A 17570-nucleotide genomic window follows, 5' to 3' on the forward strand; every position below is an offset into this window, starting at 1 on the left:
AGAGCCTGGAGGACGGCACACCTGGAGGGTGGACAGAGCCTGGAGGACGGCACACCTGGAGGGTGGACAGAGCCTGGAGGACGGCACACCTGGAGCGTGGACAGAGCCCTGGAGTACGGCACACCTGGAGCGTGGACAGAGCCTGGAATACAGCACACCTGGAGCGTGGACAGAGCCTGGAATACAGCACACCTGGATGATTGACTGAATCTGCACTACAGCACACCTGGAGAGGTGGCTGAGCCTGCCTTAGGGCACACCTGGACTATTTATTAAGCCGATAGTGCAGCACACCTGGAAGATTTACTGAGCCTGCAGTACAGCACACCTGGAGGGTTGACAGCCTGTCCTGATGCACATCTGGAGGGTTGACTGAGCCTGCATTACCATGTACCTGGAGAGGACTCTTCACCACCTCACCACCTTTCCCTGATTCAAGCTACCGTACATTGCTCTGAAAACTGCAGTTTTGCATTAAACCCGTCTCTGTTAAGCTCAGCTCCAACAGAAACAAGTACAGAAATCTCCTAGCAACATGACTTAACAGGTGATTATGCAAATGATCCTGTTATACAAACTATAGTCATTTAAAAAAAAACACCTATTTTTAGGCTAATATAAAAACAATTTTCCTCTTTCCGATTTCTTTAGTGGCTCTGTGGATGCTTAAAAAGAAAGTCTATTTCAAAAAGCCTCTCACTTTGCAAAGCATGAGGCTAGTTGTTCTTCATTTGACAACATCTGTAAAATGCTGTGTACCAGGCCCTGTTCTAAGCACTTTGCTCTGTCTCCAGATACGGTCAGGCATTGTTCCAACCTGTCAAAGAAAAGCCTGCCACTCAGCACCTCATTGTTGTCAAGTCAAAACTGACTCATCATGGACCCTTTAGCAAATTTTGCTTTTTTCTTTAATCCTCTGGGAAATCCAATGCATGTGACTCACTTTATTGTGATAAACACTTTATTTCAGTGTTCCGAAACTAAACCCGAAATATCTCTGAAGCCTGCCTGGACGTGTTTTACAAGCTCCTTAGTGAGAAATGGTTCAATAATATTTTCTATAACAACTTGTTTCTTATTTCTTATAACAACTCAGTCTTGAGTTTTTACCATGGTGATTTTTCTTAATAAAAAAATCTCACTAAAATTTTCATGAGGCCAGTGTTAAGGGAACAAGACTATATTAAGAGCCATGTGAAAAATAGAGAACTTTCTCTAGAATTGTATTTAATATTTTCATTAGATTATCGGTTGCTGACCCTTTAGCAAGTTTTTTGGTTTTGTTTTTTTTTTAGAACGCCTGGCGGGTTTATAGGTGGGGCTTCAGCCTCGCAAGTTTTAAGAGACTGTAAATCACACAGGAGGAGACTGCCCATCTTTCTCCTAAGGAGTAACTGGTGGATCTGAACCATCCACCTTTGGGTTGGCAGCACAACTCCCTATCACTTAAGCCACCAGCAGTCTCTCCTCTCCAGGAAACTTTAGATACCTTTTAATCTTTACTGGGTAGCTTGAGGTCATTTTGAACTGCTCTTAACTGTGTTTTACAGTAATAAGGTTTTATGTCTAATTTTTACTTTTTCTTTGGCATCTGATTAAACAAACCTGATTAATTGTCTTTTGCGGCTTTTTAGTTTTCTTTTGTCTCCACTTTCAAATGTGTGCAATCTGAGACCTGAGCACTTTAGACTTGGTGAGAATTGTGTAAGAAGCAGAGTGTTAGAACATTTTGCCCAGGAATAAAATGTGCCCACGTCTAACGGTGGTGATGGGTTTAAGAGCCTGAGAGGGCCTGGGATTCCCTCATTTCTTAATCTTGGTGCCCATCTGTGGCATGGCAGTGGTGCGCCCACACCTGGCTCTCACACCTGGCAGAGGTGTGGGGATTATGGGAGCTTAAGACAGTGCGTGTTCTTCCACCTGGTTGGGATTCATGAAATGGGCACCATTCCCCTTCTTTACTATGCAGCAAATTCAGAGTTTAGGAGCACTGGTGGCATAGTGGTAACAAGCTGTGCTGCAATCCCAAAGGCACGCTGTTCGAATCTGCTGCCTGCTCCGTGGGAGGAAGGTGGGCATTCTCCTCCCAGGAAATTTACTGTCTGAAAACCCACTAGAGGGTCAGCTGTGATTCCTTTCTGACTCGGTGGTATATAACAAGACATTTAGTTGTTTATTTTTAATCCCCATCAAATGTAGCATCACATGCACTGTGTGTTTGAGTTACCATCCTCCTGTTAAGGTTTACGTCCTCAGAAACCCAGTGGAGGGAGACGGAATTGATTGGCTTTTCAGTCGTGGGGTGCAGGGTTCCATACAGTGCTGTGTCTTGACTCTTGTTACACCTGCATGGGTGTGGCCATCTGATTTTCGCTTTCTATTCTTTTCATTCTTTGTGTGTATGTGTATCGTCAAATTAGATCTGATTGGTACAGGAGGAGATTGTCTGCAGCAGAGCATCTGGTGGATTCGAACCGCTCATCCCTGGGATTGCAGAGCAGCTTGTTCTTTTCATTCTTTGCTATCACCTATTTCTACTTGGCTAAAAAAGTTACAGTCCAGTCACTCAGCTGTTCCTTGGATTTGTATATGGAATTCACTCCAACTTTTTAGTGTAGTTTTCCAAGTTTTTCCTCAACTGTTTGCAGCACCTTCCCCTTGCTATGTCCAGTCCCATCCCACCCCGTCCCAGGAATCCAGCAGCCCTGGACTTCACACTGCCCCCTCCAGCTTACTGGCCCTGGTGGAACCCGGCTTTTCCAGACTCTTACGCCTTAATGGTTCTCTTCGCTCTGGCTGGCATCTCCTTGTGGGTTCCCCCCCATTGTTGTTGGAGAGTTTGTTCCAGTATCATTTTTTTTACGTCTCTGAAGTTTGTTCTATCTTTGGATATCGTTTCCCTCTCCCTCTTCTTTTATATTTTAAATGCTAGGGAGCCTGGTGACAGTAGGTTAAGTGTCAGGTTGTTAACCTGAAGGCTGGCACTGTGAACCCACCAGCCGCTTCATGGAAGAAAGATGATGGTCAGTCTCCTCCTGTTAAGATTTACAACTGCAGAAACCGGATGGAGGGCTGCTGTGGGCTGGAACAGGCTTAGTGCTGGTGGGTGGCTGAGTTTTACCCATTAACGTTGCTTTTTAAAAATAGTTTCATTCTAAAGACATGATAAAGAAACAAGAGAGAACTTTGGCTTCCCTTACACCCAGACCCGTCACATGTTAACTTTGAAAGTATTTGCCACATCGTTTTCTGTCTTTCCTTCCCCACTTTGTATATATGAGAAGATCGAATTTGGGAGTATTGACATCGTGACATTGACACTTCAGTGTGCCCCCACACCCCTAAAGGAAAGGGCAGTGGTGTGTGTGACCACTTTGGAGCCGTCCCTACCAGAAAATCACTGTGATCCCCTTACCCCCCACTCCACGGACCCCATTCATAGTTCTGCAGCTGCGTCAACAGCGTTGTCCCTTCCGCCCCCTCTGTGGTCTAAGGTCCTGTCCAGGAACCTGAATTTACAATTAACTGTCCAGTCTCCTTCTGTCCAGATGGAAGGAGCCTCTGTCCTTCCCTGTTCTCAGGTCTTTTACCGTCTTGGATCCCACAGGCCTTTCATTCTGAGGTTGAGCCTCAGTCCAGCCTGTCACTGTGTTCTTACACCTGAACTCAGGACACACACGCCGGCTAGGAAGCCCCAGAAGCCAGGCTGGGCCTCCCCAGTGCAGCCCAGCAGTAGAAACACCTGTGCCCCCCACCTGCTGGTGCTGCTGCCGGCCTTGGGCCTCTAGTCAGGGTGCCATCTGCCAGCTTTCTCCACTGTAAAGCCACCGATTTTTACTTTGTAGAACTGGTGTTTTCTTGGTGTGTGGAGGGGAGGGAGTATTGCAGCATTGCATGAATAGCCCGTTCCTCGTCGCATCACCACCCCCAGTCGTCACGTCTGTAGACGGATTCTGTACTTGGCTTTGACTTTGAGTGCAGCTGCTACATTGTCGGTGGTCCCTCATTATCTCTAGTTCTTGCTCTCATGCATCCTTCTGTCCTGCCCTCTGAGCCTTATTCCTGGAGAAATGCTGCCCGTGTGATCTTGAGTGGTTGATTGTTCTAAGGACGTCTCCTCTGGCCTTGTCACCCAACAGATCCGTCTGTTGTTTGGCTGAACATTGTACCACAAGGTTGAGTTGCAGTTCAGGGTCAGAGGACTCCTTCCTAAGTGGCGTGGTCTTGGGGGTTCCGCCAGTCTCTCTCAACCTGATCTGTATACCTGGTTGTTTTTACAGTTTTGTGTTTGGTTCTGTATTTTCTCCCGCTATTGTGATCCGTGTCAGCAGTGGGCCCCTGTAGTTCTTCTCATCTCAGGGTCATAGAGCTTTTTGTGTTTTTTATTTGGCTTCTTGTCTAGGAAGGTGCTTTCTCTTGTCCCTAGTTTTTGTTGTTGTTTTTTTTTTATTTTTATCATTTTATTTTATTATTTTTGTGTGCGTGTACCGTCAAATCAGATCTGACTGGTACTGGAGGAGATTGCCCCTCCTTCCCCGGCAGAGCATCTGGTGGATTCGAACCGTGCACCTCTGGGATTGTAGTTTGTCCCTAGTTTTTTATTGCTTGATTAACTTTATGTCAGTATGGACTTAAGGATTCCAGTTTTCGTAAGTGATTTGTAATCTCGTATTCTCATAGCATTTGTTTTAATATTCAGATTTCTTTTTTCCCAATGATGGAACATTGGGAAACCCCTTACGCTGCCTCCAGAACCTCTTTTGATATGGCCACGTCCTTTTTGAGCCTGGCTTTTTTCTTTTCCTTTCTTTTGTTCTCTCTGGCACAACAAGATGCTGCAGCTTGTCTTATACTTTGCTTACTCTGGTCCATTTCTGAGAGCACCCCTTGTACCTGTTAATGGAGGATGGTGTGGAGAAGCCACGATTTGGGTGCTTGGTGAGCTCAGGGCTTTTGGAGAGCCTACGCTTCCGGCTTCCCTTGGTCACCTGAACTAGGAATCTGAATGTGTGTGCACGTACCACGCCATGTATGTCCATAGTTGTTTCTGTAACCATTTGTGTACATACGTTAAAAACAAATGCCAAAAAACAACAAAAAGCTTATGAAGGTGATTAGAAGAGAAAGTTCGCAAATGGGCGGTGGTGATGGATGTCCACTAGGGTGCCTGTAACGACGAGGCACGTTGTTCTTCTGTGAGTTGTTGCCATTGAGTCAGTATTGCACGGGAGAATGTTCATCTTCCTCTCAACCACCCGGTGGATTAGAACCTTGTGCTTTTGAATTGGCAGCACAGCTTCTTAATCACCAAGCCACCAGAGCTTACAGATACACACCAGGATGCCAGTGAATCAAACGCAGCAAATAGAGGTTGTAAAATACGTATGTATGAAAACGGATCCTTTTCCTCACAGCTGTAACTCGGCCCTAAGCCTCAGGCTGGGTTCACGTGTTCTAGATTGTTAATAATCCTTGGCATTCAGTTCCGTATCAAAGTCAGCTCTCTCCCCGATCAACCTGAAGGAGGGGGGAGCTCTTTGGTGGCGTGGTCTGTAGGGAGTGGCTCTGCTAACCCAAAGGCCGTCCCTGTCTGTCAGTTCAAATCCAGCAGCGGATCCTTGGGAGACGGACAAGTTGTCTCCTCTGTGATGTCCAGCCTTGGAAACCCGCTGGAGGGTCAGCTGTGAGCTCTGACTTCACAGTAGTCAGTTCTTGGTTAAAATCTCAAGAGCTGCGGTGTTTGTAAGTACTTGTTTCCAGAGCAGTGTTCCGATTTTAATTTCTGCTTCTCTGACTCCATAAGCCTTTCCAAAATCTTTTCTACCTGGCATTTTCCTATGATACTTTGTCTTCTAGAAAGATCTTGAGTTAGTATTTTTTTAAAATTTCCCATAAGTAGTTGTTGTTGTTATGTGCCATTGAGTCGCCTGTGACTCATAACAACCCTATGTACAACAGCTCTAAACCTTGCTCTGCCCGGTGCCAGCCTCACTGTCTCCAACACACCTACCCCCATTCCTCCAGTCACTGAATCAAGAGGCAGCATATATTAGTGGATCCTGTACAGAGGTTTACTGGCAGCTTCTGAGCCCACAGAAATAACATCAGCAGTGTGATGGAGTAATTACTTGCAGCCAGCATTCCTCTTTTTATTTACCGATTTCTATCGTTGCATAGGTTTTAGTTTTGGAATTTTTTTGTTTGTTCTTTGAATATCTTAAGTTCTGGATCAGTAACACTGTACTTTTTAATCATTACATAATGAGCAGAGCACTTGCACTCCCATTTCTTCACAGAATTTTAGTGTTGGAATGATTTATATTTTAATTAAATTGTGTTCGTGATTTTCCTTCCTTGAGGGAATATTAACATTTTTGAATGAAAAAAAATTTAACGGGTTTGTATCGTACATAGGATGGATAGAAAAGAGATCTAGGGACGTGACCCCCTGCCCCCTGTCTTCCAACACTAATAATTTCCCAGGGTGTTACAGACCAGCTGGGGTCAATTTTTAAAAGAAGCATTCAAATTTCTTTTTATTTGAGTAGAAAGAGAGGAGGTGTAAATGCCTTAATCATCTGTGCTGCTATAACAGATACAAGTGGGTGGGCAAACAGATTTATTATTTCCTTACAGTTTAATAGACTAGAAGCTGAGTTCAGGATGTGAGCTCTAGAGAAGGCTGTTGTCTCTATCAGTCGTAGAAGAAGGCTCTTGTTTGATTTAGCGTCTGCAGGCCAGGTTCCTCGGGGACCTCCACGTGTCCTGACTTGCCCCATGTCATGGATCTTCCTTGACCTCTACCCTGATAGTTCCTTCTATTTTTTCTTAGTGATACTTAGGGTATCCCCTAACCCCAGTTCGCTCTTTTATCTCTACTGAGTTGAAAGATGTTACAGGCCACACCCTCGTGATTTTCCCCTCAAAACCGATCAGGATCAAGACGTTCCCCTCTCTGTCCTCTTGCAGCTCTTTGGTTTATCAGATCTTGGGGATCATTCTGTAACCGCCGCATCATATCTTCACATCTTTGTGCTTTTTTGGGGGGACACAGTTCAATCCACGACAATAAATGAAACATTTTCTGTGGGGGGGAAAAAAGGAAAAGGTTCTGGATTTTCCATGCAGGGAAATTATAAGGTGAGATGTGAAGACTTTGGGAAGAAATGTCTTAAGACCCAGAAAGGAAAGAAAAGCCATTTTTGAGATGCTCACTCTCTCTGGCTTTCCCACACAAATGCCAAGTGAAAGCTCACCTTTTCTCATTCCGTTTTGGCTGTCCTGCTCAGTCCATTTTTTGTGACCTTGTCCTAGCTTATTCATGCCTTTTCCAGGTTTTCAGGGAGGATATAGGCTCTTCCTGCAAGAACCAGGTCACAGTGGGATAATTAAGTTACTGGAGAAGGGACGCCCTACTGTGATGTCACTGCACTGAGGGGCAGATCCACTCGGGGTGAAGGTTGGTGGCAGGAGAGTTGGTGCTGTAACACCTGCAGGCTGCTCTTGTCCTGAGTTCTGTCACGGGTGTTGATGGACGAAGCTCTCCATCTTCTTTGAGTTAAATTGAGGTCGTAAACTTAGGGGTCATATATACAGGATAAACTGTTGCCCAAAGAATAGTCTGTCTTTGGAGGACGTGCAACCAGGTTGCTCCTTAGAGGCAAGGATGGTGAAACTTTGTGTCCAAACCTTGGGCATGTTGGCAGGAGGGGTCAGTCCTCGGGGAGAGACAGGCATGCTGGAAAAGGTGAGAAAGAGGAAGATCTTCAGCAAAACGGGTTGAGTAGACTTGAACACTGGGCTTGAGCCTGTTGAAATCATGATGATGGTGAGAATTTGGCAGGGTTCGGATCAGCTGTTTGTAAGGTCACTGTGAGCTGTTGTCAGGGTAATGGCACCCGGCTACAACAACAGCCAGTTGATGGAAGACAGAATTTAAAACCATTTCAAGCACAGTGACATTTCAAATGTTGCTTTTCTGGTCTCTTTCTCTTGGTGTGTGATGGCTCACCAACATGGAACTTGCAGTATTAAGAGAGTAGCACCGGCCCTTGCAAGCATTAAATCTGACAGACAGAAAATCAGTGTCATTTATTTGTTCTGGCATCAGGAACCAAACCATTGCAGTAGCCACCAGTCAAACTCTGTTTCAGATTTGGGTACCAGCCAGTAGTAAGTTGTGTTGGGAAGCCCTCTAAAACCTTATCTGATCTTAAAAAACAAAGACCCTGTAAAAAAAGCGTGTAACTCAGTGATAGTGTCGTTAATTTAAACTCTGAGCATCTGTATAGCCAAGTATATCTTTATTCCAGATGCAAAGATTGATTGATCTGTGTATTTGATTGATGCTGGTTTTTCTCAGAATGTTGTTTCAAAGCTGTTTTTGCCCCTTGATCATTTTTGCGTGTTTTCCGCGTGCTCCCACCTTCTGAAATTGTAGATCAAGTAGCAGTTCCTCCGAATGTAGTGACAAGACTGACTAACATTGTCCCCCTCTCTTCTTCTGTTGTAGAGTAATCTATAAGTGTTCCATGTGCGACACTGTGTTTACCCTACAAACCTTGCTGTATCGCCACTTTGACCAGCACATCGAAAACCAGAAGGTGTCCGTTTTCAAGTGTCCAGACTGTTCTCTCTTGTATGCACAGAAGCAGCTCATGATGGACCATATCAAGGTGTGTGCACGTCTCTGCACCTTTACACTCCGAGCAGGTGCTTTCACAGGTCAAGGTTGGGCTGGAGTTGATTGACACATGCTTCACTGCTGAGGGAGGGCATGGTGCCACCTCCCGTGCTGTCCCTGGTGCCCGCCTGCCACAGGGCGCTTTGTCTGCAGAGTGCTGAAAACTGGTTGAAATGAACGGACCCCAATTCTTAAGAAAATAACAGCACAAAACCTGAAGCATTAGGGCCCCTCCCTCCACTACGTGAACCATGTGAGACCTGAGTGTTGTGTCTGATTTAGAAATATTCAGAGCCCCTGACTTGGTATGTTAATGAAGCACTTCTACTGATTTATCAAGGAAAATGAAGCTTCCTGCCTTGTTGTTAACTTAAGCATTTAAATTTTTCATTTAATTCATATCCTTGGATCTTAATTAATTTTCCTCTGTTCCCCTCTCCCCCCAAAGGCTGAATGTCATAAATCTCAGAAGACCAGCATATACGCCTAGCATCTGTTTAGTTACAGATAATGTCCAGTTTGGACTGTCCACTTCTCACTCCCCAAAAAAGCAGAGTTGTCAGCCTTTTAAGCCCACTGAAGCCATTGTTTCCCTGGCCTTCCAACTGGCCACCATATTAGGGTCCAGACGCTTTATGACCTCTGTGATTACAAGATAGATCCACTGACTCGGATTCAAACCAGCCTGCTTTTAAAGAGAGAGAAGAGCCAACCCAGTTGTACGATGAATTCCTTCCTTTCTGGGTTTTTTGTTGTTGTTGTTGGTCTCTCCGCCGCCCCCCCCCTTTACTACATTACATGCACAAAAAAGGTCAGTTTAAAAGCAAGTGAAGTCTTCAAATTATTCTCATTTCATGTAAGTCAAACAAATGGATTTTTATTCCATGAAGTTTCCCTTTTTTATTTTTTAAGATTTCCTAATTCATATAGAGTATTTTTGTATTTTTCCTATTTCAAATGAGCTAAAACTCTCCAGAGGTTTTATTCCTAATTGCTAAAGTGAGATTAGAGAGAGAGGAGGCATTGCCCGGGTGAATGGGTGAATAAAGTGCCTGGGAGATAAATTTCCATCATTCTCAAGATAAAAAAGCCTCTTAAGGTATTTTAAAGGTTTTAGGTAAAATGACAGGATTATCCCATCAAACACATACTTGATGAAATGTTGAAAATCAGTCATCCTAGAATGAAACTAGAACATCAGAGCATAGGACATACAGGGGATATTTTAATTCTTAAGAGGTTTTTTGGACATTTGCTTTATGGAACTCATTGTTACATCTTGAATAGGGTCATTAGCCTTGTGCTTAAGATCTGCCTTGTGTTAATAGGGAATTTGGAGGAATACAGGATTCTACAAAATAGAAACTGAAGATGAGTCCAGGGAAGGGAGGAGTCATCTTATGCATCCAAACCTTTAACAAGATGACATGATTCTGAAACAGTGGGGGATGTTCAACGGTATTCTTATTTCAAGTGTATGCTGTACATTTTAAAATACTGTTCTACATTTAGGCAGAATTCAGAGCTCTTGAACATAGGGTTGCTGTGAGTTGCAGGCGACTCAATGGCACATAACCACAATAGCAACACATTTATACCTCCTGCTTTTCAATGACGTCTCCATCCCTTTATGATTATCTTAGAAAAGAGTGCTTTCTTCTCCACTTTTAAAGTTGGTAGAAATTAATTTGCTTAGAATCTCAAGATGTTTTAGCCAGGAGATTATGGAGTTTTGTGTTTCTGTGGGTCTTAAATGGCTAAAAATAGAAAATGGTAGCTTCTGTCTTAGTGAAAGGACGTCCTAGGACAAAAATCTTCTTCCCTGCATAGTGAAAAAGAAGAACATGTTCACTCTTTTGGGCTCTCAAGAGATCATGCTTTTTATGTCTTCTTTGCAAAGAAAGTGTTAATTCCTTGATGTGGACCAGTGTCATGGTTGTAAAATCACTTAGTCCTTGCAAACTCTGCCAATGAGTAAATGATAATGCTTCCTTTATCCTCCTGGAGTAAACAGTGTTGAGGAAAGTTGGCACATTCTGTACTGTTGAGAGATAATCCTGCCTTGGGATAGTGTGCTGGAGAGGAACCCAAAATAACTGCAAACCTGGAGAAGGAACGTGGAGCTGTGGTGGACACCAGGCCAGATCTTGGACACTAGAACAACACTAGGAAAGATTTGTCACGAGCTTTATTTCTGTAAGTTAAAAAATTGACAGAGGCCAACTGCATTAATAGGAAGATAAAGATGCCTTGTACATCAGGGTACAGAGTCAGTTGGTTCTTTTGATTTGGACTCAGTGCTTTTCAACACAGAAATAAACACAGTGAGCTGGTGTTTAGAATCCAGTTATATATGGTGGTGCTGATCGGAATTTTGATCCCATCAGTGCTGTCATTTGGTGGGTAAGCAACAGACAAAAACGGTTTTAAGTTTCTAGTGAGTGTAGTTCACAAGTGTGAGTGCCATTCGTAAGGAAGGATTCAGATAGAGGGGAGAGATTAAAATTACAAAAAAAAAGCACCACCACAAAAAACCCACCAAAACCCACAACCCACCCGAACCCAGGTTACAGGATTTGAGAATGTGAACAGCATCTGTGGAAAAGGAACACAGATTTGCCATTAATGTCATTGTCTTGGTTATTTGATAAAATGGAGGAGCTGGGGATCTCAAAACTGTTAACAACTTACTAAAGTACTTTTGGGTAGACATAAAAGTGAAACTAGTGTGCCCCCCAAGGATCTGTTGAGGAGAGGAGCCGTTCTGACTCCTTGCAGTAGGTTCCATACAGCACCAGGATCCAACACACAGTTCTTTCTTTTAAGTAATTTTAAAGTGGCACGAATAAGTCGTCTTGGCACTAGAAGTACATAACTTACAGAGATCATAAAAATTAATGCTCCTTTCTTTTTAAATATTTATTTGGCTTAAGTCTTCATGTATATAGAAGTTGTTTTAATATACATAAAAGAGTTCTAGATGACTATAAAATGTTCCTGTGCAATGTCTCTGATGAATTAAGATCACTTTTTCTTGTGGCGATAACACTTTGTGACACTAGTTCTGTCCTTTGCTTTTTGTGTTGTAGTCTATGCATGGAACATTGAAAAGTATTGAAGGGCCTCCAAACTTGGGGATAAATTTGCCTTTAAGCATTAAGCCCGCAACTCAGAACTCAGCGAATCAAAACAAAGAAGATACCAAATCCTTGAACGGGAAGGAGAAATCGGAAAAGAAATCCCCATCGCCTGTGAAAAAATCGGTGGAGCCCAAGAAGGTGGTCAGCCCGGGGTGGACATGCTGGGAGTGCGACCGACTGTTCACACAGAGGGACGTTTACATCTCGCACATGAGGAAGGAGCACGGGAAGGTAAGGGGAAGGCAGGTGAGGGAAAGGTGGGCGGCGGCCACTGTGACTGCATGGAGTTTTGACCAGATTCTGAGAACATTGAGTTTTGTGAGTCTGAAAACCACGCTGGTGTCTTTGACCCTTCGTTTCTTCACTGATAGAATGAGAGAACTGGATGGTGGTCTTTCTAGATCCATCCCATCTTCTTCTGTAACTAGGCTGACCATTGCTTTCATTCTGTACCCCACCTCTCGCAGGAAGTTACCCACCATATTTACATTTGTAGCTGAGGAGTTTGGGACCCATCGCAGACCAGGGTCAAAAACATTGAATTTACCCGTTAGCCTGATGGCAGAAAAAATGGAAGAAAGTTGGCGGGGGGGGGGGGGGGGTGAGGGGGTGGTGGAGAAAGTGTTCCAAAATGCTCGTATGACTTGGCCGGTTCTTTGTGGAGTTCGGTAGTCAGGAGAGGAAGCAGCTTGAGACCACCCAGGACGTGCCCTGTCACCCCCAGGAAGCACCGCTCGCCTTGTTTCATGGCATTATTGAGCTTTGAACAGAGTTCCTTTTTTTTTTACAAACTGAAGTTTTGTAGCAACCAGCTGTGTGCCCGGCAAGCCTCTTGGTGCCATTTTTCCATATATTTCTACAGAAACAGCGGATGCTTGTTTAATGATGCTGTGTTCCTTGTTCTCACAGTGTTTCAGACTTCTTCATAAAGCTGTTGCACACAGACTAAAGTGGGAAGTGGACACGTTGGTGTTTTCACGATACGTTCGTTCTGTGTGGTGATGATCTGGCATCGAACCCACGATCTCTCCGCGGTCTGTCCATCGGTAGTTAACTGAGTCTGAATTCACAAGAAAATGAGTTGCCTTCTGTATCTTACTTCTCTCTCTTAAAACACCTTCTTTGGTAATCTTCAAACACCCACATAGGAAAAAATACCCTAGTGAACCCAGCATGTACCCCTCATTGAGTTTCAACAGTTACCCACATAATGCCAGTCTTATTAATTTCTTTTTCTTATCATCGCCAATTTGGCTGTAGTATTCCTAAAGTAAGCAGTTTCCACCTATAAATACTAAGTACACATTTCTCCCTGGTAAATATTTTTCCAGTACATATCACTGGATCCAATAGTTAGCAAAATTACTTTTCATATTATTTACTACTCAGGGTATTTTGTCTCAGGATTGGTTTGTTCCAGCCAGGATGTAAACAGAGTCTACATATTGCATTTGGCTGTTGTAGAACTTTATCCTCTTTTAGTTTATATAACAATCTGCACTCCCTTTACCTTTTTTCATGTGCTTGGTGGGAAAATTGGGTCATTGGCTCTATAAACTGTCCTCACATTTTCTGATTTGAGTAATAGCTTCCCTTTGACATTGTTACCATGTTCATTGAAATCGCATCATTCCTAGAATTTAAGCTCAGGTTAAGTGTATTTAACTAAAAATACATCATAGATGGTGTTTTAGTCTCTGTGTCATATAAATGAGTCATGTAATACCTGCTCGTCCCAGTTTCAGTGACACGAAGATGAATTGCTGGGTTCAGGTACATTGTGTTTTACAAGCAGCCTTTTTATTGCTTTAACTAAAGCCAAAAGAATGGACTGATGTGTTTAGGGGAGCTGTCCAAGTAGAACATAAGGATTGATTTGCAGTTATCCAGTGCTTTGCCCTTCAAAGGCACCCTAGTGTCTGAGTGGTTAAAACTCTCAACTGTTCACAGAAAAGTTAGGTTTCAAACCCAACAGCCTTTCCTAGTTCCTTGAGAGAAAGAGGAGGCAGTCGGCTTCTGTGAAGGTTTGCAGCCTGGGAAACGTAGGGGAAGCTTTGCTCTGTCTTAAAAATGTCTCTGTGAATCAGAATCAACTCAATGGGAGCGAGGTTTTGCGGGGTTAGATCCTTAAAAGGTTTATCCTGTTGTGTTTTAAACATCTCTCTATAGTTTCTCTGATCTGCACTGTTTGTGTGAGCTAACCGTGACGCCGATGTGCTTTACCTTGCTGCCGCCCAGATGGTCGTAACGTGCCCTTGAGCAGATCACAACGATCACAGGCTGCAAAGCCATATTGTTATTGGATTTGATGCACCGACACTTGGGTGTGTTGTTGAGAAGTCCCAGTCCTTGGGAAGAGATGCCGTGCTGGGAAGAGCAGAGGGCCGGTGAAAGAGAGGAACTCCCCGATGAGCAGGGTTGACGCAGGAATTGCAGCAGTGGACAGGAGGATGGCAGTAATGATGAGGACGGGGCAGACCAGGGCAGGGTTTGGGGCTGTTGTCCTAGGGTTGCCATCAATGAAATTCAGCTTAATGGCACCTAACACCACCACCTACACTTTGGCTGATGTTCCCGTTATAGAATCAATGGCTTTAGTAGCCCACAGCTCATTGAATTGCCTCTCATCATGACTTCCTGGACAGACCCGTGTTACTGTTGTTATGTACCGGCAATTCCGAATCCTCCAGCAGGTTTTCAGAGGTAATGAATTTCATGGAAGGAGATTGCCCATCCTTCTCCCTCAGTGCAGCTGGTGGATTCGAACCGCCTGCTTTTGGCGTGGCAGCACGCCGCCTTACCACTCCTGAGCCCCTAGAGCTCTCTGGGTAGACCATAGTCCCCTATAGTGTTCATCGTTATTATTGAGTAGTTCTTAATGGGTAACAGTCTAGTGTAAGTTATTAATTTACAGACTGTACAAATGCAGTACAATTAGTTTGTTCTTTCAGAACTCGATGTGATTTCTAGGAACGGGCTGTTTCTCACTTGGCACACACCTTAAATTTCCTAAATACTGACCTTACCAAAAGTTTCATAGTCCAGTACTTTCATTTCTTGTGTATTTGAGAGCTGCCTTTATTTAACATTTGAGATGGTTTTTCTTGTTTTTATTCTTCTCCTTTATTTTTCAGTTTTCCTTAATAGTCACTGGGTGTAGAATAAAAGGTGATTAGACCATTTTGGAAAGACTTGAGGGGAATGAAATAGTTACAAGGATGATTTGCTGTGATAGGGTAGCACCGAGACTCTCTAAGGAGGATGTATATACATACGAATGTGTAAATGTATGTGTGTATATGCGAGCGTGCGTGTGTGCAATGCATGTAGAGATGTGTGTGTACTACATGCATGGGTGTGCAGAGTATGTACTTAAATCCAGCAGGGCCAGGCTTACTACAGGACATGTTTGATTTAGTAGGATTTTAGGGTTTATTTTGAAGAAATTGAGACTGTGTCCTTGGATTACACTTCCAATTCTTTTGATTCCTGAAAAAAACAAAACAAAACACTAAGAGAAGGTGGGGTGGGAAGGTAAAAAATGTGCACAGAGGCTGCTAACTTGCAGAGAATGTTCAGCTTTGATTCTCCCGCTGGTTCTGGCTGGAAGCTCCTTCACTGCTGATCGCCTCACCACCACCTCCCACATCAGTCCACATTGTCTTCTCTGCAGACGGGAGGTTCATGTCTCTTGACTTAGGTGCCTTCTCTCTGCCCCGTTCAGACTCCAGCAAGCAGCTTGCTGTCTCCACTCCATTACAGCCTGTTTTCTCCTCATCCCCGTGCCCTTGGGCATGGGATCCCTTTTGAAGTCCCTGCCTTGAACCTCATTTCTGCAGTACTTTCCGTGATGGGTAGGCCTTTATAAAACCGTGTTCCACCTTAAGTGATGAACACCACAGTCTTCCTTCACAGATGCCAGTGAGTCTGGCAGGTTTCTGTCCTAAAAATGTTTGACTGGCTGGGAAATGTCAGCAATTTCCATGGCTCCATGTAGCATAAACTTGATGTGCTGATAACGTTAACATATGTGGGTCTAGTTATGGTGTCTTGCTTGAGTTCAAGTCCCTGTAATCCAGGCAGTAAATGAGCAGTCAGCTTCTTGGAAAGCTCCTAGAAGGAGCCTTACTCTAAATCCTTTTAACACTGACTTTAGGTCTTTCCCCCATAATTTTAGGGTTCACAAGTTTAGTGTGATACTCAACTTCATGATTCCCTGGTTCTACCCAGTCTCTTCACCACCCATCCTTCTAATGCTTTGCCCTTGTTCTTGTTGTTTACTGTTGAATTGGAACCAACTCACAGCTGACCTTCCTGCAAGTTTTTAGAGGCAGTAGATTGCACGGGAGGAGATTGTCCACCTTTCTCCTACAGAGCCGCTGATGGATTTGAGCCCTGGACCTTTTCCTTGCCAGTGCAATTCCTTACCACAAAGCTACCAGAAACACTACTGGAATGAATGACTCAAGAATGAATGGTGGCGGGGAGCTCTGGTGGCTTAGTGGCAGGAAGCTGCACTGCAATCCCAGAGGTGCGCGGATCAAACCCACCAAATGCTCTGCTGGAGGAGGGACAATCTCCTCCTGTACCAGTCAGATAGATTTGATGGTACGCACACAAAAATGAATAAAATAAATTTTTAAAAAAAAGACAACCAATCCGCCTTGAACTTAGCTTCCTCTTCTTTCAAATGAGAGTAACATAGACCTAAGTGGACTTCCAGCATTTGTGACGCATCTTCCTATAGAGAATGACCAAGGCTGATGCCCAGCCCCAGTTGTGTGGGGTTTAAGATGAGCCGTGTGACTGATACACACTTACTACAAGGGGTTTGAAAGCTGATTTGGTTAAATGTCTCAAGAGAGTATAATTCTTCACTTCCCTGAGGCTAGCAATTACTGGAAAGATCTGGTTGAACCAAGTTCCCAAATGAAGTACCTGTGTGTGTCATGACAAGCCAACCCATGGTCTGAACCAGTGGACTGTGAAGGTAAAACACTGTTGTCGTAACTTTGAAAATAAATACAGGTGGGTAGGGTAATTTAGGGAATAATTTAAACAGCTTCTGCCGACCACAGTTAAGTCCTTATTTTCTGTTCTTACTACTGGTGGGTTGGTGGGGAAAATGTTGAAACACACAGAGCGATGAAAAGGCCCAGGTGGGTCGGGATAATTCACTTTCCTTGTAGAAGGTCCTTTTTTAAAAAAAAAACCAGGAATAATTCTTTGGTTTTAATGGTTGCTTGAAATCCATTTCCTTCCTTCTTATCAAAAAAATCTTTACTAAATAGAGATCTATACTTTGTATTGAATTTTACAAAGATATGTGACACCTTGCTTTTAGATTCAAGAACATAGTTCCAGATGTTGATTTTCAGTGTCTTGTTTCTCTTATTTCTCTTATTTCTCTTATTTCTCTGAGGGGTGTGTTTGTGTAAAATATATGTGAATGTGTGTGTATATATAATACATACATGCATGTATGCATATAGAAAAAGATGCACATACATGATGAGTACATAGATGCATGTATTTTATATGCATACATATATATGCATGGAAAATAATTAATATACAAACGTGGTAAGGAGCTCTTGTGGTCTAGTAGGTATGGAGTTTTGCAGTTCGAATCCACTAATTGCTCTTCTGGATAAAGATGGTCATTCCCCTTCTTTAAGATTTGTTGTTGTTAGATGCTGTTGAGTCAAGTACTCATAGGGACCCTGTGAACAAAAGATCTGAACCCC

At 43.5% G+C, this 17570-nt stretch overlaps 1 protein-coding gene across 1 annotated transcript in view; it reads left to right on the forward strand.

Moving 5' to 3' along the window:
* The window catches only part of ZNF532 (zinc finger protein 532), a 133750-nt gene that overhangs the window by 74851 nt on the left and 41329 nt on the right, over positions 1-17570 (forward strand). The window contains exons 5-6 of the mRNA XM_006891748.1: positions 8513-8675; positions 11773-12054. Coding sequence (XP_006891810.1) covers positions 8513-8675; positions 11773-12054 — 445 coding nt within the window. The remainder of the gene's footprint in view (positions 1-8512; positions 8676-11772; positions 12055-17570) is intronic.

This window comes from Elephantulus edwardii, unplaced genomic scaffold (assembly GCF_000299155.1).
Source record: "Elephantulus edwardii isolate Elephantulus edwardi_28Jun2011 unplaced genomic scaffold, EleEdw1.0 scaffold00103, whole genome shotgun sequence".
NCBI lineage: Eukaryota > Metazoa > Chordata > Mammalia > Macroscelidea > Macroscelididae > Elephantulus > Elephantulus edwardii.